This window comes from Anolis sagrei, chromosome 3, assembly GCF_037176765.1.
Source record: "Anolis sagrei isolate rAnoSag1 chromosome 3, rAnoSag1.mat, whole genome shotgun sequence".
In the NCBI taxonomy this organism is placed as follows: domain Eukaryota; kingdom Metazoa; phylum Chordata; class Lepidosauria; order Squamata; family Dactyloidae; genus Anolis; species Anolis sagrei.
Genome location: NC_090023.1, coordinates 199,534,382 through 199,550,694, shown reverse-complemented (window position 1 = coordinate 199,550,694; position 16,313 = coordinate 199,534,382). Strand labels below are relative to the sequence as shown.

The 16,313-nt window shown below is 37.6% G+C and overlaps 1 protein-coding gene across 1 annotated transcript in view; it reads left to right on the top strand.

The window, feature by feature from the left end:
- LOC132770144 (uncharacterized) overlaps positions 1 to 16,313 on the top strand; it is a 282,948-nt gene that overhangs the window by 230,431 nt on the left and 36,204 nt on the right. The window contains exons 62-69 of the mRNA XM_067466268.1: positions 191 to 532; positions 657 to 698; positions 3,663 to 3,704; positions 4,555 to 4,593; positions 6,419 to 6,457; positions 12,781 to 12,825; positions 14,334 to 14,484; positions 15,344 to 15,564. Coding sequence (XP_067322369.1) covers positions 191 to 532; positions 657 to 698; positions 3,663 to 3,704; positions 4,555 to 4,593; positions 6,419 to 6,457; positions 12,781 to 12,825; positions 14,334 to 14,484; positions 15,344 to 15,564 — 921 coding nt within the window. The remainder of the gene's footprint in view (positions 1 to 190; positions 533 to 656; positions 699 to 3,662; positions 3,705 to 4,554; positions 4,594 to 6,418; positions 6,458 to 12,780; positions 12,826 to 14,333; positions 14,485 to 15,343; positions 15,565 to 16,313) is intronic.

Sequence of the window (16,313 nt, the reverse complement as noted above, 5' to 3'; positions counted from 1 at the left end):
ATCATCTGTCATTTTATAATCTTAATAAATAATTCTGAATTTCTTCAATCTTCTAAAGAGAAAAGTGTTGCAACTGGTAAGAATTACTGAAGATTTATTTTTATTATACAGATTTTTAAAAGGAGAGAAGAAATATCATTAAATATAAAATTGAAAGTAATCTACTTGTATAAATCACCACTTATTGCAGAACTTTCTCCATTGGAAACAACAGCAAATCCTTTGCTCCCGAGACTAATGGATGGGGGAAACAGTTGTGAAGGCCGACTTGAAGTCTATTATAATGGGGACTGGGGCACAGTCTGTGACGATGGTTGGGACATTGAGGATGCCCAGGTTGTGTGCAGACAACTTGCCTGTGGATATGCCATTGAAGCTCCAATAAGTGCCAGATTTGGTGAAGGCTCTGGTAACATCCACTTGAATAATGTCAAGTGCCAAGGAAATGAATCATCACTTCAAGATTGTTCCCATGATGGATGGGGAGTTCATAATTGTCACCACAAGGAAGATGCCAGTGTTATCTGCTCAGGTACTTCCTATTATTTTCATTACACATGTCTTTGTCTTACATTTAGTTCTATTTATGCAAATATAAATGTATGTTATCAACTGAAAAAGAACTCAATGCAGGTTCTTGCCTTTTTAAAATTTAGAAACGGTCCTATCTACTACACAACAGAATATTCTAACCTCAGGTAAGTGGTGACAAATGTTTCCTTCCATTTAAAAAAGAGAGAGAGATAACATTCATGGACAAATTTAAAGGTGATATACTAGGCATGTAAATCTTCCCTACATTATATGCATGGATATATTTTCTGTACAGAAAAAAGCAGTTCCAGAACAAAAGGACAAAGTGTGAATTTTCTACAAATTAGGGCTTGGTCTACACTGTCTTATATTCCAGGATTTGGTCCTATATTATCTGCTTTGAATTGGATTATGTGAGTCTACACTGTCAGATAACCTGGGATACACAGATAATCTGGGTTCAGATCCTGAGATATAGGGTAGTATAGATTCAGCCTTAGTCTCAAATTGCAAAGATTCTCATCAGCCAGGGGTTGTTTTCCGCAGGGTTTTGACATGCAAAAACAATATTATTTTTTATTCTTTCTCAAATATTTTCCAAATTCCTATCTACCATATTTATGTTTATTTTTACATTAATTGGGTTTTTTTTACAAGGCCTATGTGTGCAAGTGCCATTATTTTGTCATTGTACTCAGACCTTGATATTATATTGTCTTCCTTATCTTTTTATTGTTATTATTTAGAAACTTTCACATCTACAACACAGCAGAATCTTTTTCTTCTGGCATGTGGTAATGAATTACACTTTCCTCATCTTCTGCCTAGAAGCTAAAAGCACCCTGCATCCCTCTTTCCACCATCCCTCTATAAAAGATCACTCTAAAGGGCAACTCATCATCATTCAAATATTCCATGATGAATAAATTGTAGCTTGGTACTGAGGAATCTTAAGAAATCTGCATAGAGTGTCCTCCCTTCTCTTCCCTTTCACATCTAATCCACTTACACTTTTCAATTCCAATGAAACTCAGTACCCAGCCCTCCCTCATCTATCTGATTCCTTATACAGTACACATTTCCTAGAGGAAGATTCCTGATAAAATTTAATAAAATAATCAGTATTCAACAGAATTAATACACATTCACTAGTGAGCTCAGAATGTCATACCTTTAAGAATGAATGTTTTAAAAATGTCAAAACCAAGCTTGTCAGACCTTTAGGTAACCACCTCCAACCTGTCCTCAATCACCACAGCCACATGACTCCACTCCAATCCAGGTTTCGGGTACAGGACACACATGTTAAAAATCCATTTATTTTTAAAACTGTAGAGTAAAAATGATTTATTAACTTTAAAAATGGAGGAATATTATGTATTCCAGCAGCACTGGGATCAAGATGAGTAAAGTTTTTTTCCCCTGGACTGGATTTAGCCTAAACAAGAAAGCATATATATTAATTGGATGAAAGCATTTGTATTGAATAATAGTTCCAAATATGTTGTTGTTGTTGTTGTTGTTGTTGTTGTTGTTGTTGTTGTTTGAAACATGGCAAGATGAGTCCACAGCAAACAAGATCACTCTGCTGGCTGTTGTATTGGATCACACGTTGGACACTTCCCAAGTGTCTAGGACTGTATGATGTATCGGCATATAATGCATGCAGATCCCAATAAGGTGGCCTTTTGCAGCTGGCAGATGGTGTTTAAGTGCAGGCCCGGGTCTTTAGGCATTGCACCCAGTGTGCTGATCACCACTGGGACCACCTTTACTGTCTTGTGCCAGAGTCTTTGCAGTTCGATCTTTAAAACCTCATGTCATGTCAGCTTTTTCAGTTGTTTCTCTTCAATCCTGCTGTCACATGGGATTGCAACATCAACCATCCACACTTTGCTTTTTAACACGATCATGAGGTCAGGAGTATTGTGCTCCAAAATTCTGTCTGAATTCGGAAGTCCCAGAGTAGCTTGACATGTTCATTCTCTGTAACTATTGTTGTTGTTGTTGTTGATAGGTTTTCCCCCTCAGGAAATAACTGTTTTTGGAATACATTGAAAGCTACTAGTTGTGGTGTTGCTTTGGTCTTTGTTTAAAGTTTCGATTCCAGTTTTGATCTCCTGTGCTTCTGATTGCTGAATGACCCAGGGAAGAGTTCAAATATGCATTCTCCAGTTGGAAGAAAGTTTTTTTCCTCAAGCTGTTTCTCAAGTATAAAAGCTTTCTCTAATGGACAAACTGTTTTCTGAGAGAATCAAGAGCTACCAGGTGACATCCTTTTCTCATTATTGTTTTGACAGCCTTTATTGGACCTCTTAACACACAGCCCTGTTTTGCCACTTTGGGCCAGGGCCTGGATGGAGACTGCTGAGCATCATCGGACAATGCTTGGCGGGCACCACCCACATTCCTCCTGAAGTGGAGAGGAAATATCAGAAGGTGCTTCTTCCTCCACCATGGGGCGGAAAGTGTTTTTTGAGTAGCTCCACCGGAGCTACCCACACTTTCTTCCCCCTTTCACCATATGATGGGGGAAAGGGCAGCAGGGCAACACATATTCCTGCATGTTGCCATCCTTTCTCCTATATGATAGGGATAGAGTGCCAATGTGCCATGTCCCATCCCCACCATACGATAGGAGGAGGAGGAAGGGTGTGTGGGGCACCATGAGGCACCCTACGCGCCTTCCCTTTTACCAGTGACTGCTGGCTCAACAGCAAGGTCCCCCTGGGTCATGTGTGAAGAAGTCCATTGTCTCTGGAATTGCTGAATGACCAAAGGAAAAGTTTCTATATATAATATGCAACTCTTCTTCTAAATAAATTATTTAGCCTACATAGTATATCACCTTTCTCATCTTATAAATAAATTCTTTAGCCTGCACAATGAACTACCTTTTTCATCTGCTGGGGTTTGGTTCCAGAAACCCTGTGAGTATCAAAATCCTGGAGTTCTGAAGTCTCAATTTAGAAAGGTGCACTGAAATAGTGTTGTGTATGTATAAAACAAAAATTAAGTGTGTGTGTGTGTGTGTGTGTATTCAAGGGATGGATTGGAGAATTTATGGATACAAATCTGGGGTAATTAAGATCTCAAGGCAATATTATCTTTCTTGTATTTCTAATTAGAAACTGTTGCATCAACTACTCAGCAGAATCATCTTTCTTCTGGTAAGTGTGACAAAGCTTTTTCATGCATTTTTTGAAAAAAAAAACATTATGCATATATTGTAAAAACATACACACAATGGACTACCTGTATTTACTCAAGTCTAATGTGCCATTGAATCTAATGCTTGCCTCGATTTTCAAAATCCTTAAACAAAAAAAGTATTGGCTCTTGAATGTAACGCTCAGTGACAAAAAGTGCACTCTTTGTAATTTGGCCAAAAAAGGTGTACATTACAGTGGCTACCTGCTTATCCATTCTTCATTAAAAACAAAAGTGTTAGCTTTCAGCAATGGAAAAGAAAACCTTGAGATGTATCTATGCTGTAGAATAGATACACTTTAACTGCCCTGGCTCAATGCTATGGGGTCATGGGGGCGGTAGTTTGGAATCATGGAGGCAGCCAAAGAATGCTGATGTGTCACCAAACTACAGATCCGAGCATTGCATAGCATTGAGTCATGGCAATTAAATGAGAGATGACATCCTTCAAATAGGAGCTCCAGGTTCTCCTGAAGTAGCTTCCCTTTCTGCTGTGGCTCAGTACCAAGATCACAATATTTCATGAATCTAATTCACACCTTAATTTTGGGAAGATAACTTAGGCAAAAAAAAGATAAGCATTAGATTAGATAAGCTGTGGGTCATGTGATGAGATCCAGCCAGCTCCATGCTGGCTGTATTGGTGAAGTGTTCTATGACGGGGAAATTTCCAAATGTGGCGAGATCCTATATAGGGCAGTTGCTAATTTTAAATGTTGGTATCCTATGCATGCAAGTGCAAAAAGAGAAGTTTGAAGTATCTGGTGTTGTGGCTTGATATTTATTCATCTATAAATTATTTTAATTTAGAAATTCTTCTACCTTCTACAGAAATGACCACTACCACTGGTAAGTAGTTACGAATGCAAGCTAGACCATAGTTTGTGATAATGGTTGAGACGTAGATGATGCTCAAGTTCTGTGCGAGCAATTTTCCTGTAGAAATGTCACTGAAGCTGCAATAAGTGCTCCATTTGATCCTTATGAAAGATATCCAGTGCCAAGAGAATGAAGGATCTCTTGAAGACTGGTCCCATAAAGTTCAGGGAGCCCATAACTGTCACCACAAGGAAAATTGCAGTAATGTCTGCTCAGGTGCTTCCAGGGTCAGCATGATCATAAATCTGGGAGATTGGGGTTCTTCCAATTATTTTATTTATTTATGTAGGCATATGGTATATATGTAAATATAACACATATTTTTTCAGTCTAGTAAGAATTTGATGCGAATTGTGTGTTTCTTTCTTTTTTAAATTAGAAAATCTTCCATAAACTACACAGTATAATCTTCTTTCCTTTAGTAAGTGGTGATGAGTTGTTGTTTTTATAAAAAGCTAACAAATTCCAGCCAAGGTCCTTCAGAGCACGCAGAGAGGGACTGTTTTTGCCTCTGATCAAACAGAGGCCAGATGGTAAAGCATCCCCACAGTAATAATGTCATGGCACTGAGGGAAGGAGTGTAGTCAGAGGAAATTTAAGCTCCAGATAATCTAACTCCTCCCTCTTTATTCAATTGACAACTGCTCCACATACCTGACTGTAGTGCAGTATAGGCTTTGCTGGTTGCTTCGGTACCAGGTACCCTACATTGTCCTTAAGGAGATCTTGGAAGTTTTGCATGAGATGGTTCTCTTCAATAGGACATCACTAGGCAGGTAGTTTGGAGAGAAAGAGGACCAAGAATGCAAGAATGTTGCATGGCAAAGAGACCATCATGGCAAGAGGACATTGTAGCAAAGAACACTGTGGTAAAGAGAATCTGCACATGCTTGTCCTTTCCGTATATACTCAAAGTGACAACAGGAAATGATGCCATTCTTGTTATGCGTAACACATGGTCATGACTCAGCTGTCTCTAGGTTCACAACTCCACTTTCTTAACCCTTTCAGTGGAATGTGCTGTGACTACATGTTCATTAGAACTGTATTTTAACACAATGGAGTTACATACAATACACTTTTTCTAACACAGAATTTTCTGTTGTAGTAAAAAGAGTCATAAGTGACAATCAAAATATTTAGTATTTTGGTTTTTGCATTGGTTCTTCAATTTTATAGACATACTGTTCAAATAATAATCTAGCTCCATAAATGTGCCATTATCGTTAAAACAAGTCATCAATATTACTTTCTGTTTTAAAGGTGAAAATTACAAAAAAAAACTTGCTGTAAAATCTTCATCAGATGAGAAGGACACAAGATATATTCCAGTTTCTAATCTTCATTTTTAGATGTGGAGTTTGTAGAAATATGAGGGGACTCATTAAAAAAAGATGAACACAAACATCTGGTCAACTATTATATGCTGAATTAGTGAACGTGACATACTGTCCTCTACCTCAGTAAGCAAAATGTCAGTCTTTGACATTATACTTTGGAAGTCCATACCTCAATACCTCTGAGGATGCTTGCCATAGATGCAGGCAAATCGTCAGGAGAGAATGCCTCTAGAACATGGCCATATAGCCCGAAAACAACCTACAACAACCCAGTCCATACAATGTTTTATAAATTGCCTCATGTCAAAATAACAGACTTGCAATCTGGTTATCAATGGTAAATAAGCCTGAATATTTAATATATTCATCCTAGCTAATATATGGAAGCCTATTAACATCAATATGAAGATAACCATTTAAAAATTAACACTATGTCTTGTGTCTATTTAAACTAGGAAGAGTTCAAGTCTCAACTGAGATGAGCATTACAACAGGTATGCATTAATACAGATTTTTGTTTCTGTTTTTGAAGTTAATGAGTACGTGTTTTCAAATGGGAAATCAACTGGTTATCTTCTTTATATAATCTGCCATTTTATAATTTTAATAAATAATTCAGAATTTTCTCAATCTTCTACAGAGAAGCGTGTTGCAACTGGTAAGCATTGCTGAAGATTTATTTTTATTATACAGATTTTCAAAAGGAGACAAACAATATCAAATATAACATTGAAAGTAATCTTAAATCTCCTCTGACTACATTGAAGAAAGGAGTGGAGTCAGAGGAGAGTTAATCTCCAGATACTCTAACTCCTCCCTCTTTATTCCATTGACAATTGTTCCACATACCTGCCTGTAGTGCATGGTCTTTTTTTCCTACCCTACATTGTCCCTAAGGAGATCTTGTAAGTTTTGCATGAGATGGTTCTCTTCAATAGGACATCACTAGGCAAGTAGTGGGAAGAGAGAAAGGAAATAGTCTGGTAAGCACTATCTGGTATCTACAAAATGAGCAGATTTGAAATATCTAGCGCTGGGTCTTGATATTTTTTTCTAAAAATCTTTTTTAAAATGTTTTAATTTAGAAATTCCTGTACCTTCCAAAGAAGCAAGTGTTACAACTGGTAAGCACAGCTGAAGACTTTGAAATGAAAAGATGACTGTCTTGAAGAACGCTTCCATTAAAAAATTGGGAGTCCATAACTGTTGTCACAAAAAAGAATTATCTGCTCATGTCCTTTAATTTTATTTAAATATGAAAATATCAGAAACATAGACATGATTTTGTCTATACTGTAGAATAAGAATTACAATTTTGTCTTTTTTGTCTTTTAAAAAAAATAGAAACGCTTCCTTCAAGTACCAAAAATTTTATTGCATCTCGTAAGTTCTGCTATAACTTTTTCTTGCAATATCCTTGATGACAGATCAGTATTGCTTATTTATTTCCAAGCTCTACATATGTTAAACTGTTTCCTGCTTTCTATGTATTTAAATAGGGATGTACATAAATCCATGATTATTTTGTTCTTGCAAGTATTAATAATTATCATGGTTTTCTCTCTATTGCAGAAAAATATTAATAACAGTATTTATTTTTCCCATATTCAGACATTGTGAATACATTGTCTGGAGCATTTTTCTTCAGAATAAAATACATTGTTTTGGGGAAAAGCATATATCCAACACAGGAAATATATTTACTACATACAGGTTTTTTTTTCATTTTTTAAAAAACCCCTACATGTGTCTCTTTTCAGAAAAATCCTGCAGTGCTTCAGAAAATATGAATACACAAAAAATGCTCAAATGTGTTGCTGCTTTATTATGTTTTCTGTCAGGATTTCAAATTAAATGACAGGAAACACATTTTCATCCAAGAAAGAAACAAAGTATCTCTTTTACTAATACTATACCCCTTTTTCATTTACTATAAACTTGTTTTTACTTTGTTCATAGGCAGGTTTGTAAAATTGCTCCTTTAGGGGGAGGGGACACACATTATTTTATTTTTGGTCATATCCTTCATAATCTATGTTACATTTTTGCCCTAAATCTGTCAATTAATCCCAACTAGAGGAGGCATACTGAAATAGTGGTAATGTTTTAAATGAACAATTATTAAAGTTTAGTTCATTCTTTGGATTACACTTGGCATAACAAAAAAAACGTGTCTTGGTGTAACTAACACAACTCCATGATATGTAAGGATAATTATTCACCAAATCTCTTCTCCAATGTAGTAATGAATAATTTCAACAATTTTTTTCCTATTGTGAGAAAATCTTTGAAAACTACATATTTTTAGGAAATTTGCAATTCCAGACTTATACTGCATAGAATTCACTTGTTAATCGTTTGTGATTGTGATTGGTCTGGTCAGAAAACTAGTATTTTTGCATGTGAAACTATTTCGATGCAGAAATATTAATTCATGTCCAGAAATATTAATTTTCTGTGCAATAATTTATGTACATAAATATACATACAAATATTATGTATGTATATCTATATAACTCTCTCTCTCTATCTATCTATCTATCTCTCTCTCTCTCTATATATATATATATAGTTTTATACTACAGCAGATCTTACTCTTTTTTCTAATTTCAGGAACAATTTCCTCTACTACAGAGAATCCCATTATAACTAGTGAGTAATGGTCCAGTTGGGAGAAGGAAAATAGATTATTTTCAAACAAACAATATTCTATGGTTATTTTGTACATAAAACATGTTCATAAAACAGAAATATTTCTATGTAAATTGAGCATTTCTATTTAAGTTGCAGCCCAGTATAATTTTTCTTTTTTCTTTTCTTTTTTTTTGCAAATGAACTTCTAGCCAGCCTTCAGCTCTGAAAAACCAATGCTCTAGATTTTTAATTAAACTATGCAGTTTGCTGCTTATGATTTGCTCAAATAATGTTATAATATGTATGTTATAAACATATAGTTTATAATTTATTTCAACTTATATGATTTTAAGTATTGTATTTTAACTTGTCAATTTGTTAAAATGGATTTTAGTCTATTTATGTAAACATAATTTAAGTAGACTAAAAGTTGTTTTAACAATTTGACACATCTTTTAAATTATTATAATTAGTTAACCTGATTTTACCACCCTGAGAGCCCATGATATAGGGTTAGGAATAATTTAGATAAATTAATATTTGTGGGCTATGATTTGTGCAAAGGAAAGTATCACAGTAAAAAAAAATGTTTGTTTTTGATAAATATCAAGTATTAATGATAGAAAAAAAGTTATGGGGGGAAAGAACAAAATACAACTGATTTTAATAGATTGCTTCTAATGATGTGTTGCAAAAATAATAGTGAGTAAGATCACAGTAGATTCTCAGTTAACCAGCGCCCATGGGAATTAGTAGATGCTGAATAAATGTAGTTTCCAATTGGTTAGAGTGACTTAAAATGGGTCATAGAATGCCCTGTAAAATACTATATCATAAAGTCTGCATTGACTTGATACTTATAATGAAATACATTAGTTAAAAGCAGATAAAGACAAACTTAACTTAATGTAACACAGTTTTGCTGTACTATAAAAACAGCTCTGTGAATGCAGTATTAATACTTTGATGATTTTTTTTGGCCAGGTTCTTGAGAGTTCCAATTGCTTGAGTTCTGATTAACTGAGAGTCTACTGTATTTTCTAAACATACGGTGGAAGTTATAGGGCAAAACATTCCTGTGATCATTTTTTAAGTTGTGCAAGAATTGATTTTTTTTCTTTTCTTTAGCTCCAAAAGAAAATACAGCACCCAAAGCACCAGGTATAGAAATTCCATCTACAATATCTTCTATACCAAGAGCAAGTGGGTTCTTGACATTCAGCGATTTAATTTACTAACAAAACTCCATTAAAAAATCTTATTTTTCTTCATCTCCCATCCCTTTTTCTCCCTTTCCTTTATTTTATAAAAAACTTTGAAAATGAAATTAAAATCTTGTAAAAGAAGTGATATGTAGCTATTGTGACTAATAGCCATTCATTGTTTTATATTTCACATGTAACAGTTTCAATAGAACCCCTAAATCAGTAGTCCCCAAACTAAGGCCAGCAGGCTGGATCCACTCCTCAAAGTAATTTACCCAGCTACCACCACTGTCATCCATGCCATGTTGTTACCACTACCCTCTTCTTACTTCTTAATTTTCCTTTCTGTTTCTTTCCTCTTTCTATCTCCTTTCAAATTGGTGGGAATCTTCTCCACCCCCCTCTTGCTTCTTAACTCTCCTTTCCTTTCTTATTTACTTTCTCCTTATTCTTGCTCCCTCCAAATCAGGGCTGTAGCTGGGGGGGGGGGGGGGGATAAAAGTTTAACCCTGCCCTGAAATGTGTCGGGTTAAAAAAGAAACCTGGTTTACTCATAAATGGGTTAATCAGTTAAAATTCTTGAGTAAACCAGGTTTCAGGAGGGGGGTTAGAACCTTTTCGGAGGGGGGTTAGCACTCTTAAACCTCTCCCCCCTCTAGCTATAGCCCTACTGGATGGATGGGAAAAGGGAGGAAAAAAAGAGAAAGTAAGAAAGAAAAGGAGGTAGGAAAGAGAAAGTAAGAAAGGGAAAGGAGATGGAAAGATGGAAGGAGAAAAGGGGGAAAAAAGGTAGGTAGGAAACAGAGAGGGAAGGAAGATAAGAAAGGGAGTAAACAGGGTAGGTAGGAAAAAGAGAGGGAAAGAATTCCTAAAGCATGGCATAATAGTTTGAACCTTATTTTGGCTCTGAATCCACTGGGTGGCTTTAGCCAAGCCACACTCTCTCAGCCTCAGATGGAGATAAAGCCACATTTATTTGAATACATTTTGAGACAAAAACTCTGCAATAGAGTTGCTTTAGGGTCGCCCTAAGTCTGAAACAACTTGAAGGCACACAACAACAACAATCTACAGTCTCTTCCGCCCCCCCCCCCCCCCCCCCGACCAACAGTCTGAGGGACCATGAACTGGCCCTCTACTTAAAAGATTTGAGGACCCTGCTCTTAAAGCATGATTTTTATACAAAAAACAAAGTCACAGATTTTGCAGATTATTTTGCAAGTTTCTGCTCCCTAGCTTTGTGCCCACTTAGGTGAAAATGATGGGAATTGTCTCATTTGGAAGGTACTAGATTGGAAACTTAGCTTTAGATCCCTTGATCCCAGAGTAATATGATTAGCTCATTTTACATTCAATGCCCAAGCTACAACTCCAATGTTGGCAAAAGAAAGATGTAGCTGCGAGATTCTTTTTGAACTTTGCCATAAGAGAGAGTCATTTAGGACTTCATTACATGGGCAAATTTACCCATAGTATGACACTTTCACCACAGTTTGAGGACAGAATCTGTCACCACCAAGTGACGTAGAACTACTTCTGGTGAGGCTCTGTTCCCTAACTGTGATGAAAGCACCATATGACAAAGCAATGGGATAATCTCACCTTTCCACCAACCACATCAATCTCAGCACACCTGGGACCCATCTACATTATATGGTCAGTGTAAATCAGAAGTTCTCATTTTTTTTCAGCCACAGAGCCCTTTTTGAAGCAAAGGTTTCTTGTGGATCACAAAGAAATGTTTATATATTTTATATTAGTGTGAACTAATTCACACAATTTAAAAAAGGGAAAGAAAACAATAAAATATTTAAAATGAAGAACAATTTTCACACATAAATTTAACAGTATTTCAGTGGAAGACCCCTGTGATGATTCAGTCCAACCCCCTTCTGCCATGCAGGAAAAGCACAATCAAAACACCCCCAACAGATGGCCTTTGTAATAATAATAATAATAATAATAATAATAATAATAATAATAATAATGGCAGAAACTCTGAAGCCATCCAGTACAACCCCCTTCGGCCTTGCAGGAAAAAACAGTCAAAGCACCCCGTGAGTGCTGGGAGGGAAATGGGGTTTTTGAAGCAAAGAAACTAGATGAGATGGTCTGGGCTTCAAGGAAAATAGTCTGGCCAGCGAGGAAGGCAGGGGAGAAGGGATCTGTGCCCCGGAGGCCATTGCTACTGCTGTTGCTGTTTCTGGCTAATTAAGTTTCACTGCATTTCTCAGGAGGAGGAAAGAGGAGGAGGCAGGAAGCAGCATGGCACTGCGGAGCCCCTCAATATCACCCACGGAGCCCCAAGGGCTCTGAGGAATACAGTTTGAGAACCCCTGATGTAGATTCATATAATGCAGTTTAACTGTGTTGTACTGCTCTATATGATGCAGTTAAATCTGCACTATAATGGTAGAAGGGGGCCCAGTCTGCATTATAGTGTAGATGAGGCCCCAGTCTCATCCAAGGTTCGATACTGCGTAGTTTTAACTCTTGCTGATACTTCAGTGGAATTTGCAGGTAAGGTTAGAAATTGCCTAAAAACCTGGAGAGTCATTGCTATTTACTGGGTAGATGAACTAATTGTACCCAGTCACTGTCCCTAATTAATTACTAGAAGTAGTATGTATAGTATGCCTCCTGTATCTGACAGAAATACATTCCAAAACCACCACCCCATGGAAATCTGAAAGTGTGGATAAAAATTAAAGCTATATTTTGACTAAACTTGGGCCAAAAGCATATCATAGAATTACACTGGAAGACATAGAGAGGCCCACAACCACTTTGTAGGGGGATATATTTTGGAGCATGGATACGTGAAATCATGGATATTACGTAAGTCTGTGGATGAGGGGGTAAAACTGGATTGTGCTTATGCTATATTATTAATCTAACTATTTTGTGTTTATGTAAGTGTTAAAAATTGAGAAACCAAATAATCCATCTTACAACTGGCTTCCCTTACTTTCTCTAAGGCACATCAATCCCTTTGTCTAGCACTCTGAAATCCAGTATTTCTGGTAAGCCTTCAAATTAAAAATCATTTCAGTATCATCTAATTCAGTCTAATGTGGCAGAGTGCATTTCTGTGTTTTTTATTCTAAAGTTATGTCCAACTGAGTTTAATAGGATTGACTCCCAACATAAAGTGTGCATAGGATCCCAGCCTCTGTACCTTGTCAGCTATTTTATGGAGAGTCTAATCCAGTGGTTCTCAACCTGTGAGTCCCCAGGTGTTTTGGCCTACAGCTCCCAGAAATCCCAGCCAGTTTACCAGCTGTTAGGATTTCTGGAAATTGAAGGCCAAAACATCTGGGGACCTACAGGATGAGAACCAATGGTCTAACCACATAACACCTTTATGCTGCATTATTCCATTTGAAATCTCTCCAGCTGGTCTCATGAGGATATTTAATTGCTGATGCTTTCTATTGCAAACTTGCCAAAATCACATTTTCACAGCATTTTTTTGGTCTGCATTAATGGCGCCATTACTGACTTATACCCCGCCCTTCCCTTCATGGGTGGTTTGTCTCTTTTTTTAAAAAAAAAAAATCTAATTGGGAATAGTGCATAAATGCAACAAAGACATCATGGCGGTACAACTGTATGACTGACATAAGAAAATGGCCATGCCATTCCTTTCCATTTTATTTCTTTCTCCATTGGAGAGAAAAAGAGACTGCTACACTTTTGACTGCACCAATTTTGCCCTCTTATTTTTCATTGGAACTGGTTATAATGCAGTAATGCTATAATATAACACAGGCATGGGCAAATTTTTGAGCCTGGGGGTTGTGGGCCGGGCCAGAAAGAGGCGGGTGGGGCAGGCTGAGAGAGGGTGGGGTGGGCCAGGTGGGAGGGGACTGGCCAGCTGGCTGGACAGGAGGGCGCAGCAGGAGGGATGAGGGCAATTGCCATGGGAGGGAGACCAAGATTATTGGCATGTCAAGGGGAGGGTTTTTTTTTGTGCAGCTGGTGAAGAGAGGAAGGTGTGCAGTGGGTATAATCCCTTCAAAGGGCTTCTATTAGCCATGTGCCTTCCCGGCAGGGCAGGCTTCTTCTTTTGGCACATTCACCCAGCTGAATCGCTGTGTCGAGAGGGGAGAAGAGGAAGGCACGCGGCTGATATAATCCCTGCAAAAGTCTCTATCAGCCATGTGCTTTCCCGCTGTGCCGGGCCTTTCCTCTCCTCTCCTCTCCCCTTGGCACAGCAACCCAGCCAGATCACTGTGCTGAGAGGAAAGGAAAGCAGGTGGTTGATAGAGAACAAATGCCTAGGGTGATCAGGGTTGCACATTCCTCTGGTACTTTTCCCAGTGAAGGTGATCAGTGCGATTCAAACATAGAATTAGAATAAGTTTCCAGTTGGAACTGAGACTGAAACTTGTCCTCCAACAGTTCCTGGGGCTACATTACCATGGTTCCATTTAGCAATTTTCACAATTGTGCTACAGTTATCATAAATCAGTGGATTTGATAATTTCTAAATGGTTCTACCCTTAAACTTGCAATGTATATTTTCTAGGAAATCGTTCCTGTGGTGGACGCCTTTCTGGACCTTATGGTTCATTTTCTACTCCATTGTATCCTTCAAATTACCCTAGCAATTCATGGTGTATCTGGGACATACAAGTAACTGAAAACCGCCAAGTTGAACTCCGGTTTGAAGATTTTCTGTAAGTAATGATTCAACTTGTTGAGATGAACTCAACAGAAATTCAATCACCGTAATTCTTGGTTTGTCTTGTGCTTTTTATTATTATATGCATGCAGTAGTGAACATTGGTTACACAAGTTTACATTTGATTGTTGGAATAGGGTTGAACTCTTTAGATGGCTCTTCTAAAATTTAGTTTGAAACTCTGGGCAGATTCAAGTCATTTCCAACCTATGGCAACTCTAAGGCTCATCTTCCACAGGGTTTTCTTTGCAAGATTTGTTCAAAAGAGGTTTTCCATTGTCCTCCTCTTCACATAGATAGTGCAACTTTCCCAGGGCCATCCAGTGGGGGCCCTTCCACATAACCATATTACCCAGAATATCAAGGCAGACAATCCAACAATATCTGCTTTTAACTGGGTTATCTAAGTCCACACTGCCATATATTCCAGTTCAAAGCAGATAAGGTGGGATTTGTGCCTGGGTTTCAAACTTGTTAATAGCTACGACTGGATTGTCAACCCTACATATCATGAATTTTGACTACCCTTGAATGCTATAAATAAATAAATAAATAAATATTTTGATGACCTAGTACCGACTACATGTGTCTCAGTTTTTATCTGATACATATTGGAAGTTATGTAGAAACAATGTAGGAGATATAGCAGCAAATTAAGCTATTGAAGTATATTAAGCTTTGTTCTTAAACTCAACAATGCTGTATTTGGCTTTTTAACTTTGATGGAAGAAGTGTTCAAAAAAGAATCAAATTAATTGCAACTTTCAAAGAAAAACCTGGAGATCCTAAAGCCGTTTGCACTCCAAATAGTTCTGATGGGAAATATTCAGCATGTCTTAATTTTCCCTCCACAGACTGGAAATTACAAGCCGCTGCCTTTTTGATTTTGTCGAAGTTTTTGATGGCTTTTCATCCACATCACCTTCTCTTGTGAAGACCTGTCACAAGACAACAAAGTTATACGTCTCATCGTCAAACAAAATGCGAGTTGTATTTTCAAGTGATTCTAGTGTCAATGATAGAGGTTTTCATGCAGTCTATCGTGAGATTATTCCAAAGAATGCAGTCACAACAAGTAAGAGCACTTTGAAAATCATTCTTTGACCTATTTCATATACAGAGATGTATTGTGTTATTTGACATTAACTTATGGCCACTCTATGAATAAGAACCTTCTAAGATCCCTAGTCATCAGGACACCAGTATAATGCTCAATGTATAGGTTTTAATTTTTATTCTTTTAATTTGTATGGTTGTTACCAGCTTGAGTCCCAGTCTAGGGTTGCAGCTGTTCTAGGTGATGTTGCATTGAGATTGTAGCTGTTTTGGGTGGGGTTGCATTCTTTCGGAACTATCAGTCCTAGCTTGAGGGTGCTTTTAAAATCAACACTTATGGAAAACCAGATTGCTGCAGTGACCAAAAGTGTCTTTGCCTAACTTTGCTTGGTGTACCAGCTGCACCCTTTCTTGGGGAAGGCATACCTGGTCACAGTAGTTAATGCCATATGAACTCATCAGATGATATGTTTTTCAGAGGCATGCTTCTTCCTCTACAGTTTTACAACAGAGCCCCACCAGAAGGAGTTCAACATTGTGGAATGGGAACAGGCAGGCTCTGTCGTAAAACTGTAAAGGAAGCAGTGCATGCTGCTATGGGGGCAACATTGGAGGAGTCACATCCCCCCGTGGGATGGGACAAGTGAGTTGGGCAATGCAGAGCATGGGGCGATGAGTTTCCCTGCTATCAGCTTACTTTTACTTAGGCGATCCCTCATTGTCTGAGGATGATAGTCCTCCAGGGTCAGTGTGCAGTATACGGTGGAT